Source organism: Cervus elaphus, chromosome 1 (assembly GCF_910594005.1).
Source record: "Cervus elaphus chromosome 1, mCerEla1.1, whole genome shotgun sequence".
Classification (NCBI taxonomy): domain Eukaryota; kingdom Metazoa; phylum Chordata; class Mammalia; order Artiodactyla; family Cervidae; genus Cervus; species Cervus elaphus.
In genome coordinates, this window is record NC_057815.1 from 67,550,092 (window position 1) to 67,573,268 (window position 23,177).

Genomic DNA, 23,177 nt, shown 5'->3' on the forward strand with positions numbered 1-23,177 from the left:
AATGGTAGACACAGATCATTACACATTTGTCCAAACCCATACAATCTACACTACCCCCATACAATCTACACTACCAAGAATAAAACATATGTATAATAAGGCTGGCCAAGATGGCTGTTCTCTTCCTCTCTGAACACACCCTATTCAATCAGTCCCTGCTTCACCTACACTCTACTCAAATGATTAACCTTCCTTCCTAATCACAGAGACATACTTGCCCCCAGCCCCAGCTAGTGATTGCTCTAATCTCCAGATCAGAACAGCTCCAATATGATAGTTTATCAAAGGGGCATTGATGCTTCTCTGCTGGTTTCCCTGGTAACTGATGTGCCAACCTGACATCAATTTCCTTTGTAACTGGTAAATTCCCTCACTGCCTTCCCCAATAACTAAGACTACTGCCATGCCATCTGCCATACATGATGGGGTGTTGCTCCGGGCCTTGCTTCAGACATGTAAGATGCCCCTGTCCATTAAATCACTGATGTCTCTGTTGCTGACTGTGAGCTCTTTCTTCAGTCTTGAGGCTAGGCAACTACAAGGCATGAAGGTCTGTGGGGTGAAACCCAACAGCATACTGGAAACAATGGATTTTGGGTGATTAATATGTGTCCGTGTAGGTTTATCGACTCTAACAAGTGTGCCACACTGGTGGGGGATGTTGATAATGAGGGAAGCTATCCATGAGTGAGGGTAGGGGGAATATGAGAAATCTCCCTCTGTACTCCACCATCAATTGTGCTGTGAACCTAAAACTGCTTAAAAAATAAAGTTTTAACTAAAAAAAAATAAACATGATCTTCTCAGTAGATGCAGAAAAAGCATCTGACACAAATTGAACCCCAACAACACAAGAGAAGACTCTACACATGGACATCACCATATGGTCAACACTGAAATCAGCTTGATTATATTCTTTGCAGCCAAAGATGGAGAAGCTCTATACAGTCAGCAAAAACAAGACTGGGAGCTGACTGTGGCTCAGATCATGAACTCCTTATTGCCAAATTCAGACTTAATTTGAAGAAAGTGCAGAAAACCAGTAGATCATTCAGGTATGACCTAAATCAAATCCCTTATGACTATACAGTGGAAGTGAGAAATAGATTTAAGGGACTAGATCTGATAGAGTGCCTGATGAACTATGGATGGAGGTTCATGACATTGTACAGGAAACAGCAGTCAAGACCATCCCCCAAAAAAGAAATGCAAAACAGCAAAATGGCTGTCTGAGGAGGCCTTACAAATAGCTGTGAAAAGAAGAGAAGCGAAAAGCAAAGGAGAAAAGGAAAGATATACCCATTTGAATGCAGAGTTCCAAAGCAAAGCAAGGAGACAAGAAAGCCTTCCTCAGCGATCAATGCAAAGAAATAGAGGAAAACAACAGAATGGGAAAGACTAGAGATCTCTTCAAGAAAATTCGAGATACCAAGGGAACATTTCATGCAAAGATGGGCTCAATAAAGGACAGAAATGGTATGGACCTAACAGAAACATAAGATATTAAGAAGAGGTGGCAAGAACACACAGAACTGTACAAAAAAGATCTTCACGACCCAGATAACCATAATGGTGTGATCACTCACACTCACCTAGGGCCAGACATCCTGGAACGTGAAGTCAAGTGGGCCTTAGGAAGCATCACGATGAACAAAGCTAGTGGAGGTGATGGAATTCCAGTTGAGCTATTTCAAATCCTAAAAGATGATGCTGTGAAAGTGCTGCACTCAATATGTCAGCAAATTTGGAAAACTCAGCAGTGGCCACTGGACTGGAAAAGGTCAGTTTTCATTCCAAACCCTAAGAAAGGCAATCCCAAAGAATGCTCAAACTACCACACAATTGTACTCATCTCACATGCTAGTAAAGTAATGCTCAAAATTCTCCAAGCCAGGCTTCAGCAATATGTGAATCGTGAACTTCCAGATGTTCAAGCTGGTTTTAGAAAAGGCAGAGGAGCCAGAGATCAAATTGCCAACATCCGTTGGATCATCAAAAAAGCAAGAGAGTTCCAGAAAAACATCTATTTCTACTTTATTGACTATGCCAAAGCCTTTGACTGTGTGGATCACAATAAACTGTGGAAAATTCTGAAGGAGATGGGAATACCAGACCAACCTGACCTGCCTTTTGAAAAACCTCTATGCAGGTTAGGAAGCAACATTTAGAACTGGACATGGAACAACAGACTGGTTCCAAATAGGAAAAGGAATACGCCAAGGCTGTATATTATCACCCTGCTTATTTAACTTAAATGCAGAGTACATCATGAGAAACGCTGGGCTGGAATCAAGATTGCCGGGAGAAATATCAATAACCTCAGACATGCAGATGACACCACCCTTATGGCATAAAGTGAAGAAGAAGTAAAGAGCCTCTTGATGAAAGTGAAAGAAGAGAGTGAAAAAGTTGGCTTAAAGCTCAACATTCAGAAAACTAAGATCATGGCATCCGGTCCCATCACTTCATGGCAAATAGATGGGGAAACAGTGGAAGACCAGTCAATCCTAGATTAATCAGTACTGAATATTCATGAGAAGGACTGATGCTGAAGCTTCAATACTTTGGCCACCTGATGTGAAGAACTGTGTCATTGTAAAAGACCCTGATGCTGGGAAAGATTCAAGGTGGGAAGAGAAGGGGATAACAGAGGATGAAATGGTTGGATGGCATCACCGACTCGATGGACATGAGTTTGAGTAAACTTCGGGAGTTGGTGAAGGCCAGGGAAGCCTAGCGTGCTGCAGTCCATGGGGTCACGAAGAGTTGGACACCACTGAGCAATTGAACTGAACTGAATGTTCATAGCAGCAGTATTTCCAATAGCCAAGCTATGGAAGTGTCCATTAACAGGTGAACGGATAAAGAAGATGTAATACACACATACACACACAATGCAAAAGTACTTACCCATAAAAAATAACAATATTTTGCCATTTTCAACAACATGGATGGACCTGGAGGGTATTGTGTTTAATAAAATAAGACTGAGAAAGACAAATACTGTATGTGATCATTTATATGTGGAATACCGAAAATAAAACGAATGAATATAACAAAACAGAAACAGAGAAAAACCCATGGGGAGAGGAAAGAAAGGAGGGGCAAAATAGAGGTAGGTGATTAAGAGGTACAACTATGTATAAAATAAACTACAAGAATACATTGTACATCACAGGAAATAGAGCCAATGTTTTATAACTTCAAATGGAATATAATTTATAAAAATTTTGAATGACTATACTGTACACATGACATATAACATTGTATATCAACTATACCTCAATTTTAAAAATCTCTTCATTGTTATTGCATGTCCCCTGTTCAGTTTAATTTCCCTGGTAGGTTTTCAACTGCTGCAGTGTTCTAGCTTATGTATCCTTTTTCTGATTGGTGGGCATTTAGGTTTTTGATAGTTTTTACCTGCAATAAATGATGAACTATTTCAGAGGGAAAATTACATGAGAAAATTCTGAGGCAGAAACCACAAAACTACCACTTACACTGAAAAGATTTTCTAACAAAGTCTGTTGAGCTGAAAGCTAAGATGACTTTGCATCTAAGAAGCACAGTATTTTTCATTTACATTATAATTTTCATACTCTTTTGAGCATTCAATAAGACCATTTTCATAGTTTTGTTTGGTAAGATATAGTGCTCATTAAATTACTTGATATAAGAGATCCTATGCAAGCCTGGATACACTATCTGTATCGTTTCCATCAGCATTAATCATTTTCTTCATTAACTCCCAACACCAGAGGGCAGCAGCTTCAGTACTAATTAGCAATAATGCAGAGAGTAACTAATGGAAAAAAAGACTCCTTTAGCAAAATCTACACTAAATTACTACCCAACCGTTTATTTGGGGGAAAAAGTGTTTCTAAAATATAGAACAGACATATGAAATAAACAAAAACAACTAAATAAGCAAAACACACAGTCTTCCCACAAGGATAGATACATCAAATTTAGACTGTCCAGGGAGAGACCATGAAAATCCGAGTTAGTGGAATTTAATAACATTTACATTCTTTGGTTAATTTAATGCATCTTATAAGCATAGGCTTCTCTTGTTGTGGCAGTTCCAGTCATGGCTCAGACAGTAAAGAATTTGCCTGCAATGTGGGAGACCTGGGTTCAATCCCTTGGTCAGGAATATTCCCTAGAGAAGGGAATGGTTACCCACTCCAGTATTCTTGCCTGGAGAAGTCCGAGGACAGAGGAGCCTGGTGGGCTACAGTCTGTCCATGGGGTCACAGAGTCAGACATGACTAACAACTACTACTTTCCCATGACTTCCCTGGTGGCTCAGACGGCAAAGAATCTGCCTGCAAGGTGGGAGATCTGGGTTCAATCCCTGGGCCGGGAAGATGCCCGGGGAGGAGGAAATGGCAACCCACTCCAGTATTCTTACCTGGGAAACCCCATGGACAGAGGAGCCTGGTGGCCTGCAGTTCATGGGGTCGTAAAGAGTCAGACACTACAGAGCAACTAACACTTTCACTTTTGTAAGTATAATTTGGAAGAGCCAAATAAAGACAAATTCCTTTTCATTAGCTTCTCTTGGCTCTCTGATTTTTCCAATAGGAGGAAAGGAAGAGATGGGGAAAAAATAATTCTAGATTAAAGATAATACCAAACAGACTTCTAATGGCCTTGTAGAAAACATAAAGGAACTAAACAAAAATCTTTGTTGAAAGAAAAAACAGGACAAAGAAGACCCTAAATAAAAGGAAGAAGTAGTCAGTCTACCTATTTTGACATTTTCAGATGGGAAAGAAGAGGGTGCTTTCAAATAAGAATCCTTTCCCTTTCAAGTATTATTTTTTTTAATCAAAGACTTGAATTTTTAGAAAGTTTTTGGGTTTACAGAAAATTGAGCAGGTAGTACAGGGAGTTCCCTCAAACCCTCCTACCCGACCTCTTTCCCCTGTTGTTAACACTGTTTTGGGGCTAGAGGGAATGGAGGTAAGGGGACTTCTTTAATGAGTATAGAGTTTCAGATTCACAAGACTAAAACGTTCTGGAGATCTGTTTCATAAAAATGAGAATCTGATTAACGCTATTGAACTGCACACTTAAAAACAGTGAAGATGGTAAATTTTATGTGTTTTTAACCACAATAAAAATTAAAATTTTCTGTTTTGTCTTCAGATTAATCCTCAAAACTGAAAATACTGCAAGCATTAGGTTAAGATTATCTAAATATTGTTCACTACAGACCCAGGGCTTGGATAAAATTTCATCTTTCCAGGCTCACCTTGAGTCGCCTGAAAGTGCTGAGATCAAATGGATTTTTTTTTTTTCCCTTAAGCTCCATCAATTAATTCTTCAAAAATCACACCCTATTTTAGTTTGCTTCACTTTTGAACCATAACTTGCTTATTCAAGTCTGTCTGCCTTCCTTCCTCCCTGCCCTCCCTCCTCCCCTTCCTCCCTTTCTTCCATCTGTGGTTAACTGCTTTTCTTTTTTTTGAAGTTGCTGTTGCCAGAAATAACATGCCATCTTCATCATTATCATTAACATCTTCCAGCTCTCTTTTAAGGCACAGACATTGCATTCTTTTTTAAGATACATTTCTTTAAAGCCCAGTGTCGAACTAGTGCACATTTGTCATCTGTGATTTCTTTACAATGGACTCCTGGGGTGGTTCCTTCATGTCAGCTTCTCTCATATTTTCTATTTCCTTTTGCTATAGGTTTCTTCAACTTAAACTTTTATATTTTCTATTGCATTTGGCAAGGGGTGGAGGGATCCAGTTTTTTGCCCCCCTAACTTCCAAGAGCTCATTCTTCTTTCCTGTTCCTTTTACATAGCATCTTTCTTTATTTGATAGAATAATTACCTTTTAAAATTGATTTTAAGTTGTTATGTTCCCTTACCCTGGTTCTTTTCTGGGTCCACTGCTTTGTTTTTACTCTTCATGCTGCTTGTTTTCTTTACATAATTTGACCCTTGGTAAGTCATTGATATCCACCAATTTTTCTTGGAAGCTGGTCTGGGTTTTCTCTGGTTTTTAATACATAGGCATGTTTTCTGCTAATCTCTTCTCAAACAGAATGGCTAATCGGGAGCTCTGTGTTTATGAGTTGGGCTTATGGTCCTGGAGACTTTGTTAGCACTAATTAAACTATTTAAGTTTTCAAAAGAATAACTAAAACTAATGGCATAATGTAATTTAGTCAGGACAGAGAACAGGGTGAGTGAGCTCTCATTTTTCACAGCATGCATCTGACAGATAATATGTAAAATAAATCAAGGAATAGTGGTACTAGCTTTTATGGTCATGACAATAACTAAGAAGTCAAAAATGGGTTCTAAGGAGCAAACTGAGGATGAGAATAGGCAAGTAGGAACACTGCTTTCCATTATAATCTCTTTTTACTATTTTTAAAAAAACATAAGCATGTATTTCTTTGAAATAATAAAAATAGATTTAAAAATAAAATTGTAGAAACTAAAGAGCAAATGTAAGAAATTTGGAAATATATAAAAGGAAAAAATAAATGTGTGTATGTGTGTGTGTATATATATACACACACACACATACATACATATATATTACACATATATATATGTGTATATATATGTCCAAACCCTTATTTCTACATACTAAATGTCTTGGACAGAGGGAGACTGTTGTTGCCAAGGAAACCAAAGCAACTGTTAAGCAGCAAATTCAGCTCTTTAAAAAAAAAATCCATGGCAATTTATTCTGCAGAATATCACAGTCTACTTCAGCTTTTACAAAAACCAATAAAATGGTTTTAATGAGGTCCTTGAAACTTGGTTTATGATGTCACTAACATCTATTAAACATTCCAGTTACAGAGTCTAGTACAGTGATAAGAAAGCTAGAGTAAAGATCAGATATCCCAGGTTTAGTTCCAAGTCTACCACTTAAAAGCCGTATGTCCTTGAGCAGGTCATTTTCCATGTCTGAAACTAAGTTTCTTTAGTAGTAAAATTGGGGATAACTACACCTAACCCACTCCAGTGTTCTTGCCTGGAGAATCCCAGGGACAGGGGAGCCTGGTGGGCTGCCGTCTATGGGGTCACATAGAGTCGGACACGACTGAAGCGACACAGCAGCACACCTAACCTTGGAGAAGGAAATGGCAACCCACTCCAGTACTACTGCCTGGAAAATCCCATGGACGGAGGAACCTGATAAGACTACAGTCCATGGGGTCACAAAGAGTCAGACACAACTGAGCGACTTCACTTTCACACCTAACCTGCCTACCATACAGGGTTGCTGTGAATATCAAATTATTTAGATCATCAAGGTTTGAAACACAACACAAATAAATTCAAGTAATAACCACTAATGTTTTCCAAAATTAACAAGGTGATAAGTATTCTTCATTGATCAAATGCCAAATTATGTAAAGTATTAGAAAAAGTTAACAAAAAATGTAATATAGACTAGTATTATTAAAAAAGAATGGAGAAGGAAATAGCAACCCACTCCAGTATTGTTGCCTGGAGAATCCGATAGACAAAGGAGCCTGGCAGTCCATGGGGGTCACAAGAGTCAGACACGACTTAGTGACTAAACCATTATAAAAACTATATTGAACTAGGTGGCAGATTCAAGTTCTGATTCAGGTTCTATCCACCACCACTAATAATTTCCACTTCTTTGGGTCTCTGCACAATGAAACTGGAATGGACAACCTCTGGAGAGGTGCTTCATGGGTGTGTTTTCCATCACGTGATGATGATTTAAAAGGAAATTCATTCACCACTTTTAAAGAAATGTGGGCTATATTTTGCTTAAAAACTTTCATTGCTAGATGTTTGAAAATCACTGACTTTAGGATGAAGTCTTTTATTTCTATGTTCAGGCATTTCATAACTGTAACCTAATTAATCTATCTTTACATTCTACTCTTTCTCAACATAAACCTACCTTCAGAGACCACAGTACTCTACTCATTATTTCTCAAAATGCCATGGCCAATTCCTGCCTCCACACTGCTGTCAATATGTATATAGTTGTTGCCACTACAGCTGGCTGAGCGGCTCTGCCTGGGGTCCCATCCCACTCCCTACCCACATTTACACACCCAAACTTGGACAGGGCTTAATGTCTTTGATAAGACTGTTTTCAAAAATGGTAAAATTTACAGTATATCAAAAACAGGAGAGAGTTGTCATATTTATAGAGAACCTAGCTTCTAGCCAGCAAGACTTGTCTGTAATTTGATAGAATGTATGAAAGTATTAGGAAGGAAGTGGGGGCCTAAGCTCTAAAAGATAGAAGGGGAGAGCACTGCAGCAGTATCATCTGCGCATTGGCTGGAGGAGGAACACTTTGATCCACAGACTTGTTGGATTCCAGTGGTAGGACAGTCCTATCAGAGAGATGGATGCATTTACTTATTATAGACTAATGCTGTTAAACATTTATGCCATATATCTGACTCCTTGTGATTTGATTTCATAATCACTGCAAATCTTCAGATTCTTTCACTTCCCTTATGGTGCATTGAGAAAATGGCCTGACTGAGACAAATTCATCTATATTACATCTGTACCATAAATTAATAAAACAGCTTTCTGAATTCTGACATCAGTTACTGTGACCTTGAGCAGCATGAGTCCATCCTGAGGCAAGAGAGACTAACAAATTAGTCTGAAGGCATAAGAACCAAGGGTCAGATCCTGGACTATAGTAAACAGAACAAAAGAATGTCACTCCAAAGCGACAGCAAGGGGTACCTGGGACCTCCCCAATAATCACCCTGTCTTATTGCACTATTTTTGTTTTAACACTTTCATATACCTTTACTCAAGGCCACTAACCACATACTAATGCCTTTCTATGACCTGGTCTACATGCCTTTCCAACAGTTTCTATGTACCCTAAGCTACTGCAGAAACAAATTTTCTAAGTACACACATTAATGTTTTTATCTCTACTTGGAATATTCCTCCTCTCAATGCTGACAAGTCTAAATTTTAACTAATTCCAAAGGGTTTAGCACAGATAACACCTGTTTTATGAAGAAATTTCAAAGACCACCACCCACCATGACTAAAACTAGCAATACTGGTGACCTGGGCAAGTAACAAATTGCTTTTAGATCAACTTATGACTTAGTACTATGTATCTCACCAGAGTCATCAAGGATCAGGGCATTTGGTAGGTTCTTTTTTCCACTATAAAAAATAAATAGGTATTAATCAGGTATTACTTCACCTTCTCTATGCTGGAAGACCACACATGTCATCACCAACATGTAATGCAATAAATGCTGTAAATCCAAACTATTGTTTCACATTTCTGCACTCCACATTTCAGTGCCCTGGGACACCATAGCCTAGCTTACCTACACTATCAATCTACAATACATGTATCTTTCCTTACTAATTAAAAGCATTTTTCCCATTGAGAGAGGGATTGGTTAAGTAAATATTATTTTTATTAAATAACTATTAAACTTCTTTAAATCTGTTAAAAGCACTTGTTACTTACTCCCTGTATTATATTTATAAGCTTTTGTTTTATATTCCCTTCTATGTTCTTTGAAGATACGATCCATATCTAATTAATCTTTGTGTCTCCCACAGGTTTTCAGTCCGTACCTTGTATATAGAAGGCCCTTTAAATATAAATTAATTTCTCTTCCACTTTCGGTGAGGGCTCTCCCCATTCTTTTTATATGTATCCCATCTTCTTATTGTCTTCCTTGACTATCCCAGTCCACAGGTCACTTACTTTTAAACTCCTATAAAACCTGACTGCCTATAAACCATTAAATTGCCACCAACACCATCCCAGCATTATCTTTTTACATGTATATGTATTTCATAGTCTTTTCACATTTCAGTATACCCAACAATATCTAGGTACAGCATGGACAAATAATATCAATTCACTCAGCCAATATTTTTAAAAATAATCAAGTCAAGAGATCCATTAGGAAAAGTATAGTCAAAATTAGCACCTAAATAGAACAAAAGATTTCACCCGTGACAATGAAACAAACTCCTATTGTGAAGGGCCAAAGGCTTTGACACACATAATAGTTATCAATAAATTAAATTGTGTTGGAATTCTACAAGTGTCTTTGAATATCATACATCTTCCTTTCACTTCACAGAGACACAAGTAAAATCACATTTCTTTACTGACAGCAGATGGCTTTAAACAATAGCAATTAACTATATTAAACCTATAAAGATAACATTCATTTGTCATTTAGATTTCTCTGCTGAAGAAGGATATATGGTCAGCTTACAGTATATATCATTTCACAGTATGCTAAACCTTAGCTTTTTTTTCCTACTAGGCTTCCTCCTCCCTAATGAACCAAAAACAGAAGAGTATTCTGTAAATCTTCACTTCTTTTGTATCCTTCCACAACAAGGAACTATATTCACAGCAGGCAATAATAAAAACTGGCAAAATGGATTTAAAGTTATTCACATTTTTCACATCCTTGTAATCAATGGGACACCACAGATTTTGCATATGACTGAAAAAGGTGTGTGTACATATGTATTTTTTGTATAAATGGGCAAATCCTACAAAAAGGGTGTTAGCTCTCTAGTAGCTCATTCAGAACATTCTGGAGCCTTGCTACCCAAAGTGTGGTCCACAGACCAGCAGCATTGGTATCATTTGGGAGTTCATTATGAAGCAGAATCTCACACCACACCCCAGGCTTCATAAATCACAATCTGCATTTAAAGATCTCCAGGTGCTCTGCATGCACTTCAAGAGTTTGAAATGCACTGGTTTAGACTCCAGAGGAAGAATTAGAATGTCCAAGATACATATGACCATGTAATACTAAACAAGTCATTGCTTATTTGTTGGTCTTCCTTATTTGCTGACTGAAGGCTTTTTGAGGGTAGGAACCCTTTCTAGCCTCCTCACCACTAGCACACCCTGGACCCAACAGGTCCTGAAACACTACCCAATGCTCAATCGATATTTTTTGCTGAATGCATGAATGACTGAACAAAGTGAAAATAAAACTTTAGGAAGCTAATAATCCTTTAGGAAGCTGAATAACATGATTTCACATATGACCACATTAATTCTTTAATTCAGTATTATTAATTCTTTTTAAAACAAGTTGCCGTCTCTACTTCAACAAATGCATTTAATATACTCGACAAAGCAAAAGCTTGGATAATCTTTCTCTATTGGAGCTAAGGGCCTCTTTTACAAGTGAGATGGCTGCATTTTAATTCTAGCTCTCATATATCCATCCCATATGCCTCCGTAAGATGAAAACACCGCAACAATTTGGAGAGAGTACCGGTGGGGGAACAGAGGAGGAATGGATACAAGTCTGTATCATCGCATGAAACCTGGAAAACATGATTTTTGGAAGAGGACACCTTCAGAAAATAACTTCTGGCCAGCGGAAAAAAGGGAACCCTTATCTTTCTCAAGAGCAAAAGGTGGTATTAGAGAATACACGGGAGCGGGAGCGATAAAAGACCAGCGACTACCTAGCGACGTAAGGTAGAAACACACCAGACCAGCGCTAAAGCAGATAGTGGTTAGATATCGTCCCAGAAGGTGGAAAAAAAAAAACAACAACAACAAAAAACCACCCACTTTCAGATTTGCAGAGAAGGAAGTCAAGGGAGAAGAAAGGGGAAAGTAAATCTCTCTATTAAGGGTATAACTTACAATGATGATGATGATGATGATTTTTTTTTTTTTTTGGAGAAAAGAGACACGACATACACTTGAAGGGGGGCGGGACGGGGGGAGGAGGAAGGAAGGTAGCAATTTCTCGCCTTGCAGAAGGAAGCGACTACAGGCGTCCTTTCCCAGCTCAGATGGCCCCAGGGAGGCAGCCCAGGCATAGGTGGGTGGCAACGCCCAGCTCCGCTAGCTCCCGCCGCTTGGCCTGAGCCATCTCCCCCCACAGCCTGCAGAGCACCGGGTGGGGACGCGCAAGGGCGTACACGGTGTGGGAGGGCGTGCAGGAGGAGGGGGAGGATGCCCTGCCGACCAGGTACCCACCTTATCCCAACGGAGCCACTGCCCGATGGCTGTGTCTAGCTGAGGGTCCCCAGTGTGATAGGGGGCGTGGAGCAGGTTGGAGTTCAGGTCCCCCTCTGCGTTTTCAGTCATGGCAGCCAGTCTGGGGTGCGTGACTGGGGATCCAGCCAAGACACAGAGCTGGAGGAGCTTGACGTGCGCTCACCGGGATCTCGACGCCCCCTCCTCACTGAAAGGCATCGGAGACCAACCGCAGGACTTTTGTGCCAGGTCCTGCCGCAGCTTTGAGGAAACAGGAGAGAGGAGGGACGCGGCCGCCTACTTCCCACTAGACGAGCTCCTGGTCTCTCTGGGCGAACGGACTGAGGCGGTCCCACCTCGAGAGAACAACAACAGTCCTAGATGTCTGGGTCGTGGCCGCCGCCGCTACCGCCGCCCTCGCAGCTTTAGGCCCCGCCCTCGCGCCTCTAGCCCCGCCCCTTCCCCGCAGATTTAAGCTCCCGGGACTCGAGGCGCGAGCCGGGAAGCGCGCTCCCGACGCCTTCCCAGCGGCGCGAGGGCGCGGGTTAGTACCCTGCTGCGGGGTGAGGAATAGGGGCATGGACCATTTTATTTCTTAATTTGCCTTTTCCCACGTGTCTTATTCTTGTTACAATCCCCACCCACCCCCACGCGTCTCCTTTTCTGCATCAGACGCCATGTCCACCACAACGCGCCTGTCTCAGAGCTCGCTTTTGTGAATACCCATGGCGCGCGAAGGGCCCCTCCTGTTTCGTCTTGGGGAGCGCGCCTGGCGGGAGAGTGCGAGGGCTGTCCCCGCATAGCCTCACGGGAGTTGTAGTTCTTTTTTTTTTTTCTCTCCCCCTCGAGGCGTGTAAAGACCACCGCAGACTACAACTCCCAGCAGCTCCTTGCCCTGCCTTTTCTCAAAAGAAAAAAGCTACACCTCTAGGCTGTTCCCTATAGAAACGCCCAGTCCGCGTTAGGTCCACTGCAGTTGTGTCCCTGGGCTTCAATTAAATTAAACAAGGGCAGGTGCAGGAAGGGTACAGCTGATATCTATTCAGTGCTTTACAGTTTACGAATCGCCTTCTGTCGTCTAAACCATCGTGTGACGGAGTGAAAAGGAGGTGATCCATGCTCATTTTACACACAAAGAGGAAGCTGCCTCTGAGTGAACTGACTTTTTCAAAGAGGCGGAATTCAAAAGTAGTCGAACGAGCAATCCAACCTCATTTCAGGTCTCAGGTGGCAGATCATTTTGCTCTGCTGCTACAGTGGACTAGGAGGTAGGGAGAACAAGATAACTGGGGAAAAAAAAAACCAACAACCAAGTTGTGAAAGAGGGAAGATGTGTCAGCATTTAACCATAACACAAGAATGAATAAGCGTTAGCGTGCAAAAAGCACTGGCAATAGGAATGTGGAGCAAGAAGAAAGATTGAAAAGAAATAGTCTTAAATTTCTCCTTATTTTGCCCTCCTCTCTTCTACAGAATGTTCACCTTTCAAGTCACAGATCAGGTGTGGGAGATGCTGACAGGTGCTTGCCTGTCACACACAGCTGCTCCTGAGTCTCTTGGTGTAGCTTCTTAAACAGTGGCTCTACGATTCTAACCAAGTGACTCTTTCTCTCGTCAGTTTTTTGCAAGGATAGTGTAATAGTATTTACACCTTGGCTGCAGTAACTTAAATGGCTTTAAAGTACTTGGAGGTTCACAGATAAAAGATATAATAAATTCAAAGAATTACTTTCCTTTAAAAATGCCATTTACCATAATAAAATCCCAAATACCAAGGTATAGAAGGATTGTAGTACCCATCCCTGAAAAATAGTGTGCCATAGTTGGGAATTACAGCTTTTGCTAGTCAGTTAAGTATTTCCTTTACAGAATCAGCAGATTCTTTTATTCACACTAGGCCTGGGAAATACACATGAGTCCTGGAGAAAAATTCATCATTCACTATCGTCACTATCATTGTCTGTGATGAACGTTAAGTAAACATGTACTCTCTGTGAAGTTTTATGCTAGGGGCTGAGGCTAAGAGAAAGTATATAATAAAATTGTTCATTTCAAAAAATAAAAAAATGAAAATAAGAATGAAATCTGTCTGGGAAGACCATATGTATACAAGAAAAGAGCTCATGATAAACAGCAAGTGCTTGCCGCAGACAACTGTTAAGAAAGAAGAGTGTGAGGTAGTCGGTAAGAGCATCAAGTGGCAGAAGGGACTAGCAATGGGCTTTAAAGGACAAAAAATTAGTAAGTAGAGAAAACGGTAGAGGGCAGGGTCTTCCTAGGAGTTTGTCCTCTGGGACAGTGCCCCAGAGACTCAGAATCAGTATAGTGGAATAGGGCCTAGGTACTTGCTTATTTAACAAATACCTATTGATTGTGACGTAAGTGGTCATAATCTTGCTACTCAAAGTGTGATAGGAGGACGTCTGTTAGTCCTCCGGGAGCGTAATAAGAAATAAAAAATTTCAAGCCCCATCCCAATTCTATTGAATCAGAATCTGCATTTTAACAAGATCCAATGATGATTTGTATATATATTAAATGTGATTAAGCGGTGGTTTTTATAAGACAACCCTAATTCAATTCTGAGAAACACTACTGAGAACTTTCAAGAGGTGAAACTGTATAGGGCAAGTATAAAGGATGGGAGAAATGCAAGTTTTAATTCAATACCTGAATCAACTAGTCCCCATTTTTATCAGCAAGATCATGACAGACATAAAGTAGTTACCAGAAACTTTGCCCAACATCTCCAACTTGTTGCTTAGGATTTGAAGGGTAACCAAGAGAACCCAGAACTCATCAAATCGAAGAACGGTATCTAAGTGTGTCCAGAAGAGGGTGTATAATAGTTTTCCTAGTCAGGGAAGCTCAGAAGCTTTCAGTTCTGTTGGAATTTGTTTAGTATCCTGTATTTTTATTTGCTAAGTGTGACAACTCTGTGGTTATGAAAGAGAATATCTCTCTTGGTCCTAATATATACCCTTTATTTATAGTTTTAAAAAATCTAATTAAGATACTCAAAGCTCTCTTTTGGTTAGGGTAGCAAGAAATTAAATTTTCATCAATATCAGAGTCTCCCATCTCCAGCCCAGGCTTTAAATGATACTGGGGAAAGAGGAAGAGCAGATAGCTCTAGATCATCAAGGTTTCTGCTAACATCTATATTGTCCAGGGTCATAGTGGTCTTGAAGTCTGACAGCTTTATCCTTGCGTACCATTCAGGTATGGCCTGGAAACTTGACTGAGGCTACAAACCCCAAAGCTTCTGTTTAGACACATGGCCATCCCTTCTAAATCCTACCAATTCCTTGAAACACCCCCACCAAGCGGAGCTCAGGTCTTGTACCCTCCTGTGTTAAAACTTTAAAATTGGAAGAAATCTATCATTCTGCTTGTGATCACTCTGAAAAGAGAAGTATTTTCTTATTGTTCCCGAAAATGCTTGTCATAAATTCTCATGAATGCTGTATTAAAAAAAAAAAAAAAAAAAAAGGAAGGAAAGGAAATGAGTATCTTGCAAGAAACTTTCTTCTTTTAACTCCTTTACGTAAAACCTCTGCTGAGACAAGGGATACAACAACAACAAATAAGAAGTGGTTTTCTTTGTATAAGGGGAAAGATGCAGAGCACACGTGGGATTAGGATGGAGCAAGGCAAAGAACCTAGGGTGCAAAGTCTATGCAGGCACTTCCTATTGGGTTTATGGAAGTGTAGAATTGGCCCCTGAGGATGTGTCTCATTACAGATTTTAAAACACCTTTATTGAGATATAGTTCACATGCCAAACAATTTACCTATTTAATGTACATAAAATTTTTTTTTTTTTTGGTTTTATTCGCAAACATCCCTACAGTAAATTTTGGAACATTTTTACCACCTTGAGCTATATCCTGTTGCCCTGTCTCCCACTCCCAGACCTAAGCAATCACTAATCTACTTTCTATATTGGTTTGCCTGTTCTGAACATTTCATATAAATAGAATCAGAGAACATGGGGTCTTTTGTGACTGACTTCTTTCATTTAGCCTAATGTTTTCAAAGTTTATCCATGTTGTAGATGTATCAGTGTTTCATTCCTTTTTGTAATTGAATAATATTCCATTATATAGGTTTACTATATTTTATTGGTCTATTTATCCACTGATGGACATAGCCTTTGGCTATTATGAATAATGCTGCTATAAACATTTATGTAGTTTTTGTATAGAATGCTTTCATTTCCCTTTGGTATATACCTAAGACTGAATTTCCCCGATCATGTGCTACCTTCTATGTTTAATCATTTAAGAAACAGTCAGACTTTTCCACAGTAACTGCACCATTTACATTACCACCAGCAGTGTATTTGGGTTCCAGTTTCTCCATAGATTTTCCAACACTTGTTATTATCTCAGTTTGATACTAGACATTTCAGTGACTGTGAAGTGGATTCTCATTCTGGTTTTTGTTGCATTTCCCTATAGACTAAACATGTTTAGTGTCTTTTCATGTACTTGTTGGCCATTTGTCTTTCTGGGAGAAATGTCTAGTCAGATCTTTTGCCCATTTTTTAAATTGTTTAATTATTGAGTTGTAAGTTTTCTTTATGTTTCTAGACATAGCCCCTGAGCCAAATCAGATATATGATTTGCAAATATACCCTTTCATCTGTGGGTTGTCTTTTCATACATATATTTTTAAGTATCCCTATTTATTTATTGGCAGTGACTGGTGGAATCTTAGTTCCCCGACCAGGAATTGAAACTGGGACCTTGGCAGTGAGATCTCAGAGTCCTGACCACTGGACTCCCAGGGAATTCTCCATATTCTTTTTGATACTCTTGGAAGAACAGAAGTTCTTTGTCTTGGAGAAGTCCAGTTTATTTTTTCTTTTGTTGCTCATAATTTTGGTGTCATATCTAAGAATCCTTTGCCAAATCTTAGGTTATGGAGAGTTACCCTTTATTTTCTGCTAAGCGTTTTATAGTTCTAGCTCTTACTTTTAGGTCCTTGGCTTCCCTGGGAGCTCACATGGTGAAGAATCTGCATGCAATGCAAGAGACCCATGTTGATCCCTGGGTCGGGAAGATTCCCTGGAGAAGAGAATGGCAACCCGCTCCAGTATTCTTGCCTGGAGAATTCCATGGATAAAGTTGCCTAGAGTCAGACACAACTGAGCAACTAACACTTTCACTTTCACCTTTTCAGTTAATTTTTATATATGATATTAGGAAGGGATATAACTTCTTTCTTTTAAATATGGCTATTCATTTGTCCCAGGACCATTTGTTGAAAAGACTATTCTTTCCTTATTGGATGGTTTTGACATTCTTGTTGAAAGTTGGTTGACTGTAGACATATGGATTTATTTCTGGACTCTCAGTTCTAGTCCGTTCATCTTTATGTCTGTCCTTGTGCTAGTACCACAATGTCTAAATTACTGCTACTTTGTTGTAAGATTTGAAATCAAGAAGGATAAATTAGGAGGTTGGGATCAACACATATACATTACTATGTATAAACTAGATAATCAACAAGGACCTACTGTATAATACAGTGAACTCTACTCAATATTCTGTAATAATTTACATAGGAAAAGAATCTGAAAAAGAATAAGTATATGCATAGCTGAATCATTTTGCTGTACACCTGAAAATAATACATTGTAAATCAACTACACTGTGATATAAAATAAAAATTAAAAAAAATTAAAATCTGGAAGTATGACTCCCATTTTGTCCTTCCTTCTCAAGACTATTTGACTATTCTAGGTCCCTTACAAGTCCATTCAAATTTTACAAGGAGCTTGCCAATTTTTACAAAAAAGCCAGATGGAAGTGGGATTGCATTGAATCTATAGATCAGATCGGGGAATAGTATTGTCTTAACAAGGTTCAGTCTTCCGATCTATGAACATGTGTTATTTTTCCAATTATAAACCTTCTCTAATATCTTTCAACAATGTTTTGTAGCTTTCAGAGTATAATTTTTGTACTTCTTTCATTAAATATATTCCTAAATACTTTATTCTTCTGGACGCAATTGTAAATGGAGTTGTTTTCTTAATGTCATTTTTTCTCTTTTTAAGTTAATTAATTTGGCTGCACCAAGTGTTAGTTGTGGCCCATGGGATCCTCATTGTGTCATGGGGGATATTTTGTTGCGGCCCACGAACTCTCTAGTTGTGGTATACAGACACAGTAGTTGGGGTGCACATGCTTAGTTGCTCAAAGGCATGTGGGATCTTCGTTCCCCAACTAGGGATCAAACCCACATCCCTTGCATTGCAAAGCAGATTCTTAACCACTGGATCACGAGGGAAGTCCGTTAATTTCATTTCTTGATAATTCATTGCAAGTGTATCCTACTTGGTGGTGGTATATCATTGTTTTTATATGTTTCTGCATTTGGTTTGTTAGTATTTTGTTGAGGATTAATTTGACCACATTCATAATAGATACTCGGCTTCCCTGCTGGCCCAGTGGAAAAGCATCTACCTGCAATGCAAGAGATGAGGATTTGATCCCTGGGTTGGGAAGATCTCCTGGACAAGGAAATGCCAACCCACTCCAGTATTCTTGCCTGGGAAATTCCATGGACAGAGGAGCCTGGTGGGCTATAGTCCATGAGGTTGCAAAGTGTTGGAGATGACTTAGTGACTAAACAACAAGAACAATAAAAGATATTGGTCCATAGTTGTCTTGTGATATGTTTTTCTGGCTTTGGTATCAGGGTAATACTGGCCTAGTACAATGAGTTAAGAACTGTTCTGTCCTCTTCTAATTTTTAGAGCAGTTTGTGAAGAATTGGCATTTATTCTTATTTAAACTTTTAGTGGAATTTAGTGGTGCAGCCATCCGGGTATGGGCTTTGTGGGTAGTTTTCTAATTATTGACTCAATCTCTCCACTTTTTATTAGATCTATTCATTTATCTATTTCTTCTTGACTCTATATCAGTAGTTTGGGTCTTTGTAGGAATTTGTCCATTTTATCAAGGTAATCTAATTTGTAGGCATAAAATTGTTTATAGTGTTCCTTTATAATCCCCACTTTTGTCTATAAGTTCAGTGGTAATGTCCCTTCTTTCATTTCTGATTCTAGTACTTTGAGTCTTTTTTGTTTGTTTTTTGTGTTTTCTTTTGTTTTCCCCTTGGTTAGTCTCACTAAATTTGTCCATTTTGTTGCTGTCTTCAAAGAACTGAGTTTTTGTTTTGTTGATTTTCTCTATTGCTTTTCTATTCCCTACTTCATTCAGTTCAGTTCAGTCACTCAGTCGTGTCCGACTCTTTGAGACCCCATGAATCGCAGCACACCAGGCCTCCCTGTCCATCACCAACTCCCGGAGTTTACTCAAACTCATGCTCATCGCGTCGGTGATGCCATCCAGCCATCTCATCCTCTGTCGTCCCCTTCTCCTCCTACCCCCAATCCCTCCCAGCATCAGGGTCTTTTCCAATGAGTCAACTCTTTGCATGAGGTGGCCAAAGTACTGGAGTTTCAGCTTCAGCATCAGTCCTTCCAATGAACACCCAGGACTGATCTCCTTTAGGATGGACTGGTTGGATCTCCTTGCAGTCCAAGGGATTCTCAAGAGTCTTCTCCAACACCATAGCTCAAAAGCATCAATTTTTCGGTGCTCAGCTTTCTTCACAGTCCGACTCTCACATCCATACATGACCACTGGAAAAACCATAGCCTTGACCAGACGGCCCTTTGTTGGAAAAGCAATGTCTCTGCTTTTTAATATGCTATCTAGGTTGGTCATAACTTTCCTTCCAAGGAGTAAGCGTCTTTAAATTTCATGGCTGCAGTCACCATCTGCAGTGATTTTGGAGCCCCCAAAAATAAAGTCTGACACTGTTTCCACTTTTTCCCCATCTATTTGCCATGAGGTGATGGGACCAGATGCCATGATCTTAGTTTTCTGAATGTTGAGCTTTAAGCCAACTTTTTCACTCTCCTCTTTCACTTTCATCAAGAGGCTTTTTAGTTCCTCTTCACTTTCTGCCATAAGGGTGGTGTCATCTGCATATCTGAGGCTGTTGATATTTCTCCCGGCAATCTTGATTCCAGCTTGTGCTTCTTCCAGCTCAGAGTTTCTCATGATGTACTCTGCATATAAGTTAAATAATCAGGGTGACAATATACAGCCTTGACGTACTCCTTTGCCTATTTATAACCAGTCTGTTGTTCCATGTCCAGTTCTAACTGTTGCTTCCTGACCTGCATACGGCTTTCTCAAGAGGCAGGTCAGGTGGTCTGGTATTCCCATCTCTTTCAGAATTTTCCAGTTTATTGTCATCCACACAGTTGAAGGCTTTGGCATAGTCAATAAAGCAGAAATAGATGTTTTTCTGGAACTCTCTTGCTTTTTCGATGATCCAGCTATCTGATCTTTATTGTTTTTCTTTTTCTAATTTGCAAATTCTCTTTTCATCAGCATACAATCTACTAAACTGGGTGGGTTTTGGGTTTTGTGTATGTGAATTCCAATAAAACTTTATTTACGAAAACAAATGGCAGACCAGATTCGGCCTTTGAGCCACCATTTACCCATTCCTGATTCAGAGTAATGGATCCCAAACTTGAATACATAGCATTTTAAGGAACTGACTCCTGGGCCTTACCCCTTAAGATTCTAATTCAAGTAATCTGAGTTGGAGCATGGTAACAAGCGGGTTTTTGCTTGCTTGTTTTTTGTTTTAAACTCTGCCAGGTGTTTCCAATGTGTAGCCAAGGCTGCAAGCTATAACTTTAGAGCAGGGATTTGACTTTGGGGGCATGTGTGTATTTGTTTTTGTCTTGAAACAACAGAAATTTATTGTCTCAGAATTTGAAAGCCTGAAGTCCAAGTTGAAGTGTCATTAAGAGGATGCTCTCTCTGAAGGCCGGAGGGGAGAATCCTTCCTTGCCATTTTCAGCTTCTGGTGGCTCTAAGTGTTCCTTAGCTTATGGCTGCATTACTCCAACCTCTGCTCCTGCCTTCACACGGCCTTCTCCTCCTCCAGGAACAGCCAAATGGAAGAGATGCACAGGCCAAAGTTTGGGTGGAATGGGGTGGTGGGGAGCTTCCATTCCCTTGCAGGGTGTGCCACCATCTTAGTACCTGAAAGTGTTCACCCACACCTTTGGGGTTTTAATTTCAGTTACTGTATGTTTTATTTCTAGAATTCTTTTAGATTCTTTTACAAACTTATTATAGCCCTTTTTGTGATTTCTTATTCTCTACAGAGATCTCCAAATTTGTGTTTTCTTTTATCTATAGTCAGCGTTGTTGTTCAGTATCTGAAATCTTTGTGAATTTGTTTCCTTTGCCTAGTTATTGCTTATAGAGTCTGGTTTCTTTGTGAGTTTTGTGTTTGTGTTGGACATTATATTTGACCAACTATTTGTGTGAATAAGTTTAGACTTGCAAGGAAGGTACTTTTATCTAGAGAGGATTTATATTTGCTTCTGCTAAGTTCCTGAGTTCAATTACATTAAGGCTTATAATTCTCTGGTGCTCTTGCTACCCTACTTAGGGTGTCATTCTGTGTAAGATATTTTCCTCCTAGTTTATATTTACTCTGGGTGTGAAGTCCCAACATGTTGTGAGAAGTTTCTCCTGAGACTCTCAGCCTTTTGTAGGCTCTAAGCTTTATTTTCTGTCTTTCTTGCCCAAAAGGCTTTTTAATTTCAGGTTCAAAATTTTAAGGATTGACAAATGCTTTCAGGAAAAAAGCCACATTTCAACTGTTACCTCTCTTTTTGGCCTGGTAATTTCTTGTTGGCTTGTCATCTTTCTCCCATGATTTAAAATAAAGTGAAAAATATTAATTGAGCTTTGTTATCTAGTTATAGCAGGAAGGTTAATTAAAAAAACCATTTTAAGAGCTATTATATTATTTTGATAATCATCTTTTGGCTGTAAAATATTACATCAAGTTGATCTGCCATATTATTTTTTTAAAATGAATCTCGTTTTGTGTGACTCTTAGCTTGTGTCCATTTTTTCTATAATAAATAACAATAGCAATGAACATTTTGTTCTTAAAGCTGTTTTTGCCTTTTATTATTTCATACATCTAGCTTCTTGGGAGTATAATTACTGAGCAATATATTGTACATGCTTAGGACATTTAATTTCCAAAGGCTTGATATAATTTTTTGAGTTGAATTGCATGATCTTAATCTATTTATTTCTGTCACGGTAATATTGTGCTTGTATGCACGCTAAGTTGCTTCAGTCATGTTGGACTCTTTGTGACCCTATGGACCATAGCCCGCCAGGCTCCTCTCTCCATAAGATTCTCCAGGAAAGAATACTGGAGTGGGTTGCCATGACCTCCTCCAGGAGATCTTCCCGACCCAGGGATTGAACGCATGACTCTTAGATTTCCTACATTGGCAGGCAGGTTCTTTACCACTAGCGCCACCTGGGAAGCCCTATGGTAATACTACTGTCTTTTAAAATTAAGCCAGATAAACTAATCCTGGCCAGTTGTATAAATAGTTCTCAAGCAAAAGAGGATCTTTATGAATTTTCTTTTAAAATATTAACTTTTTAATAAAAATTATTTAAGTACAACTTAATGCAGTAAATACTTGCATGTCTGTAGCGTAACAGGCACCCTTCTGCAGGTGGTGCAGATTCAGTGATAAACCAGAAAGATTCTGCTCTATGCCCTTATGAAACCTAAGGTGGGGAACATAAGCAAATAATACATCATTGAAATGCACTGTGGTAAGTGCTTTAATGACGGTAGTCCAGAATTCTACAGAAGAACAGAAGAGAAACAATTAACCCAGACTGGAAGGGCCATGGAAGGTATCCTAAGAGAAGTAATAGCTATGCATAGTAAAATTTGAAAACAGGTAGCCTGAGTCCTCCAACTTTGTCCTGATTTTTTCAATAGTTTTTGAGTTTTCTAGGTCCTTTGCATTTCCATGTAATTTTTAGAGCAAGCTTGTAAATTTCTACCCAAAAAAAGCCTACTGAGATTATGATTGGAATTGTGTTAAATCTCTACATCAATTTGGGGATAGTTATTTTAACAATACTGAGTTTTCCAATCCATGAAAATGATGTATCTCTTTATTTTTAAAAGGTTTCTTTAATTTCTCCCAACAAGGTTATATAGTTTTCTGTGTAGAGGTCTTATAAGTCTTAAGCATATTCCTAAATATTTTCTCTTTTAAACAGATATAAATGGTTT

At 39.3% G+C, this 23,177-nt stretch overlaps 1 protein-coding gene across 1 annotated transcript in view; it reads right to left on the reverse strand.

The window, feature by feature from the left end:
- PGM2L1 (phosphoglucomutase 2 like 1) overlaps window positions 1-12,445 on the reverse strand; it is a 60,029-nt gene extending 47,584 nt beyond the window's left edge. Inside the window, exon 1 of the mRNA XM_043906984.1 lies at window positions 12,003-12,445. Within this exon, the coding sequence (XP_043762919.1) occupies window positions 12,003-12,113 (111 nt within the window). The 5' untranslated portion in view covers window positions 12,114-12,445. The remainder of the gene's footprint in view (window positions 1-12,002) is intronic.
- Between the last annotated feature and the right edge of the window lie 10,732 nt (window positions 12,446-23,177).